General features: G+C 37.5%; 1 protein-coding gene across 2 annotated transcripts in view; it reads right to left on the minus strand.

The window, feature by feature from the left end:
- LOC107093335 (probable G-protein coupled receptor) overlaps window positions 1-4,835 on the minus strand; it is a 16,283-nt gene continuing 11,448 nt past the window's right edge. Inside the window, exons 1-2 of one of the 2 annotated variants that reach the window (XM_015388334.1) lie at window positions 2,739-2,883; window positions 1-1,381 (exon numbers count right to left, since the gene is read on the minus strand). In XM_015388334.1, the coding sequence (XP_015243820.1) occupies window positions 34-1,329 (1,296 nt within the window). In that variant the 5' untranslated portion in view covers window positions 1,330-1,381; window positions 2,739-2,883 and the 3' untranslated portion in view covers window positions 1-33. Of the gene's footprint in view, window positions 1,382-2,738; window positions 2,884-4,835 lie in introns of those variants that run through there. The other variant, XM_015388333.1, reaches the window with a different exon arrangement.

Here is a 4,835-nt window from a genome sequence, read left to right on the forward strand (position 1 = left end):
TTTAGGTATCTCGTTAGCACAGTATTACAGGATTTATGCGTGTTCCTCTGGTATTTGTCCAGGAATAATGTTTGCCTGGCCTAAAGTGTTTGTTGGGCTGGAGTTAGAACAGCTTGAACGTCTTTCAAGTGTGCTTGTAGTTCTCTGAATAAACTGAAGGAAGTTTTCCTGAAATGAGGCCTCTTGACTGGACGCTCCGACCTCTGTGGGCTGGTTCAGGCAACAGCGTCGAAACTTGACCAACTCGTCTCTGATTTGTCTATTTAAGAGACCATAGAAGAATGGATTAATTGCGAATGAAGAGTAAGCAAGCCAGGTTACCGCCTCTTCCAAGTCCCCTGGGCTTTGCATGGAGCCGCTGAGAGACATTTGAACATGGAAGATGAAGTAGGGCAACCAACAAACCAAGAACTGGCCCACAATAAACACCAAAGTTATCGCAGCTTTTCCTCCACTAAACGCCCTCTCTGGGGACAGTCTCTGAGGTAGAGTTCGGCTGGTGGAGATCATGGTAGTTTGGCTGTTGATTGAGTCAGAGCGATCTTTAGCAGGGCACGTATTGACCCATGTTGCCACGGCTGGGACTTGCTGTAAGGCTGCTGACCGCGCAACCTTATACACAGCACAGTAAACACTAAAGATGACAACTACAGGGGCTAGGAAACAAATCACGCAGAAAAGCACACCAAATACTCTTCTTAGACGGCTGTGGGTTGCGTGAAGAGAGCAGTGAGCTGCGGCAATGGAGCTCTGAGGTCCATAGGCTGGCCATCCAAACAATGTGACCACTGCTAAGAGGAGTGATTTAACCCAGATGAGGACCATTACACCAATAGCAAGGTTGATGGTCATCTTGACTTCATAAAGCATTGGGTGGACAATGTAGAAGTAACGTTCCAAGCTGATGGCAGTGATGGTGAGAATGGAAAGACAGATGAGGAAAACATTAAGAAAGATGTAAACTTGGCACTCCAGAACAGTGAACACCACTGTGCCGAAGTATGGAGAGCTGGATATAATGCCCAAAGGCATCAGGAGGATGGCGCATAGCAGGTCTACTGCACACAGGTGACACGCAAAAGCAAACTTCTTCAGATGAGGAGCACGAGCTATAGCCACCATTACACCAGTGTTGGCCAGCAGAGCAATGAGGTTAAGCGTCACCATGCAGAACAACCCGAAAAGGTCCTTAACTTGGGATTGGGAGCTTGTTACGACGCCGACATCAGCAGGGACGGTGGGATTGGACCCCGACAGGGCAGTGGTAGAGTTTGCGACAGCAGTATCAGAAACAGATGGGATGATGGACCCAGTCATGTCCGCCATCATTTATTCACTTCCTCCTCCATTGTTAGCTCAGATGTTCCCATAAGTGAAATTGCTGTTGGAAGAAAAATAGGGGAGATTTTATTTCAACAATTATCACAAAACAACAATAAAAAAAGTTTAATTATTTCAAATACAATCATTTCAATAAATTAGAATGTGCATTCTGATGAGACTTGCATCTCAGATCTAGAGATCTTTTGAAAAAATAACTAGACAGTTATTAAACATATCTATCATAAAGTTCACACCAATTTATTAAATATTTTCTATCCTTCTTACCTTATTATTTTTCACAATTTATTTTTTATGATAACCCTATAAACACTGCAATTCCATATTTCCAGTTTTCATTATTACACAATAAAGAATAGTTATAGCTATTTTAATTTGTTGTGGCAAAAGTCAAGGCAACATATTTCACCATAATCCTTAACTTAATATGTCTGCAAAATGTTTTTTGTTTGTTTTTTAAATTCATTTACATGTTGAATTAGATTCAAGTTCTGACAAATACTGTTTCATAGATCCATCCTATGGGAAGGGGAAACGGAAAAGAAAAAAAAATCTGTTGTTAAAAGAAAGCCATAAAATGTTCATCTGTGTGTTTACCACCAGCCATGTAGTACATGGAAATCTAGAAGGTAAAAGGTTTTAAAGCCTGTAACAGATTAGATTGGGAAGGAAGGTATGCCATCCAGCAAAAAGACCTCCCTGAACCTATAACCACAGCTATGGGGGACTAGCTTTGAGCAAACTGGATTCAAATGTTAAAATGCCATATTGAAGTCCAGACTATAAATTTAACTGACAATATTTGGGGGGAAAAAGATCTAAATATATGTTTATATACTCTCCATCTGATCTGACAGAGCATGAGTAGTTTTTTTGTAAAGCAGTATCAGCAAACACTTTAGGAAGCAGGTACACACAAATCAGCTGTAACTGTAGCTTTAAAACGTTGACTCTGTCATGTCATATACAAATATTAGATTTTTCTTGGTACATCCTTGGGGTAAAACATTTAGAAAACCATTTATCATGTTCCCACCGATTCAAAATCAAATGCTAATATTTGTTAACCATGGAAAATATAAGAAACATCTATCTGTATTAACATTATTGCCAAAAAAAGCATTGCAGGTTCTTCATTTTCATTTCAGTGACATTTTGACATTTAATAAAGCTGCAAAAGCTCTAAGTTAATTAAGACAACAAGATATATAACATCCTAAAATTAATGTTTTAAGCTTTATGGTGTCACAATGATTTTTTTCCTAGTAGCACTGTGCTGCTTCAGATGAGACAACTGTTATTTAAGTGACCTTTTCATGTTGACAGATAACTGGTAAGCCCAATATGTCAATATACTACTAAAAAGGCAAAACAGATTTTAATAAAAAAAGACTTACCCCTGGTTCACTCTGAGTTTGTCTAATTTAAAGCCAACTATATTGACTTTAATTCCATAAAGTTGCTTAAAAAAGTAAACAGACGAGATGCTTTGTTTTTTTTTTCATCAAATGTACAGCAATCATTTATCCACCTCTGTTCAGAAAGAAATAAACTTTCTAATTTGTGTCTTTTCCTTTGACAGATTTTGTCTTTTTTCATTCCTCCTCTGATAAGTCTGTCCTGTCCTGTGTATGGCAGTGACTGTCACACATTGTTTTGTGTAATGATGCACACGTTTTTTTCCCCATTTGTGTACAGACACACACTCTACTGTCCTCCTACCAGTCTTTTCTGGGTCCTAACTTCCTCCACTTTAAGAGGAGAAATATAATTTGTAAACCATAAAACTACCTCCGATTCATCAAAAATCTGTTTGCTTATTAATTTATCACACAAAAACGGACCTGTCAAACCTACCTGGATGTGGAAGGTCACTGAAATGACTTGCTTGAACTGTACCTTGTTTGAATGACACTGTGGAAAAACTAATGCTGCACACCACCATCAGTACAACTTCACCGTACCACAGGATGAAGGTTTTCTTCAACAAGAACAGGGATGACGGACGGAGACAATCGATAAATGGATTTAGTTAATTTTAGAAAAAACTCTGAAGATACCCTGTTAGAGATAAAAACTGGAAAACCAACAGGAAACAACAAATTTATGTAACTTCAGGTTAATATTTATTTTTGTATTATCATTCATCACATAATATTTTCTTAAACACAGACAGGTTCTGGAGTGTTTTTCAGTTTGTTGGATACTTCAGGGGTTAAGTTTTGTCTGTTCAAAATAAACACTTGTATGTCAGTAGGTGGCATCATGTTACAACAATCTGAAACATTAAAATATTAGAAATTTACATGTGACACTCATGACAATTACTCTGAATGAACGTAAAGTAATGTTTTGCCATTATGAAACATATACTGGACTTCCCTTGCCTGCAAACTCAAACGTAAATTAACTTCCATTCTAATCCTGTTCTATGTTATATTAATGTTATATAGGGGTGCAAATCTATACTGGAAGTAATTTATAAAGTACTGAAGCTTATACATGTAAAGACCCATCTTATCTAATAATCTCCAAGAAAGAGAAATGTGACATTGAAAACGTCACCTTTTCAGGGGGAAATGTTAGGATAATTATCATTGATGATGTGTTAGTTTATTACACCTTGGTATTGGCTCGCTGTTGCGTTTCAGAACTTTTCCACAATAGTTTATAAAGAAAAAAGGTGGTTTGAGAGGGGCGTGAAGGAAGCCATCTATGTTAAAAAAGAAAAAACAACCTTAAACATATGGGGTGGACTCAGGTTCCAGCTTCCTAAAACTTACAATGCAGCTATTGAGTTAATCCCTTTCCGTTATCATCGCAGCCCGAGCCCCCTGCACAGGAAATTGGAGGACCTTGTCTATTCAGCCAGTCCGACAATCCCTTTGAAGGACCGACCTTTCCAAAACTTGGGTATGGGGTGTTGCAGTCTAACAAAAAAGCCAAACGACCCCCATTCCAAATAGGTGGACCCCTTTGTCTGTTCCAATTTACATGTTTTCAAAACAAAAACAAGCCTTTGTCGGGCTACTGTATAAAACCTCGATCTCGATGGCGACGCTATTTCTGAATTTTTGTTATTGAAAAAGCTTGCTGGATGGGAAGCAAAACGTCTTTAGACATGGAAACCAGTGGATTGCTTTTAATCTTTTTGGAATGACTATGACCTCGATGACTGAGAACCTTCACCAGCAGATAAGACTATTATTTAAGTGTAAAAATGTACATTGTTACCTATCATTAGTTTTAGGCCTATTTTTCTTTCATCACCTTATCAGTCTTTTAAAAGTAGACCTTAGATGCATAATTTATAGATCATTATTTACATGTCACTAATTTGAGTGGGAATAAAATTTCATGTTGGATAGCTATAAAAAACAATAATTCCGCATAATCATTTAAATTTAGAAATCGAACCATAATTAGGATTAGAAAAGCTTAAGAATATATTCTTTTAAAAAATTGTGAATGATTAATCTTATTAATGGTTTGTA

Source organism: Cyprinodon variegatus, unplaced genomic scaffold (assembly GCF_000732505.1).
Source record: "Cyprinodon variegatus isolate N-32 unplaced genomic scaffold, C_variegatus-1.0 Scaffold420, whole genome shotgun sequence".
Taxonomy (NCBI): Eukaryota; Metazoa; Chordata; class Actinopteri; order Cyprinodontiformes; family Cyprinodontidae; genus Cyprinodon; species Cyprinodon variegatus.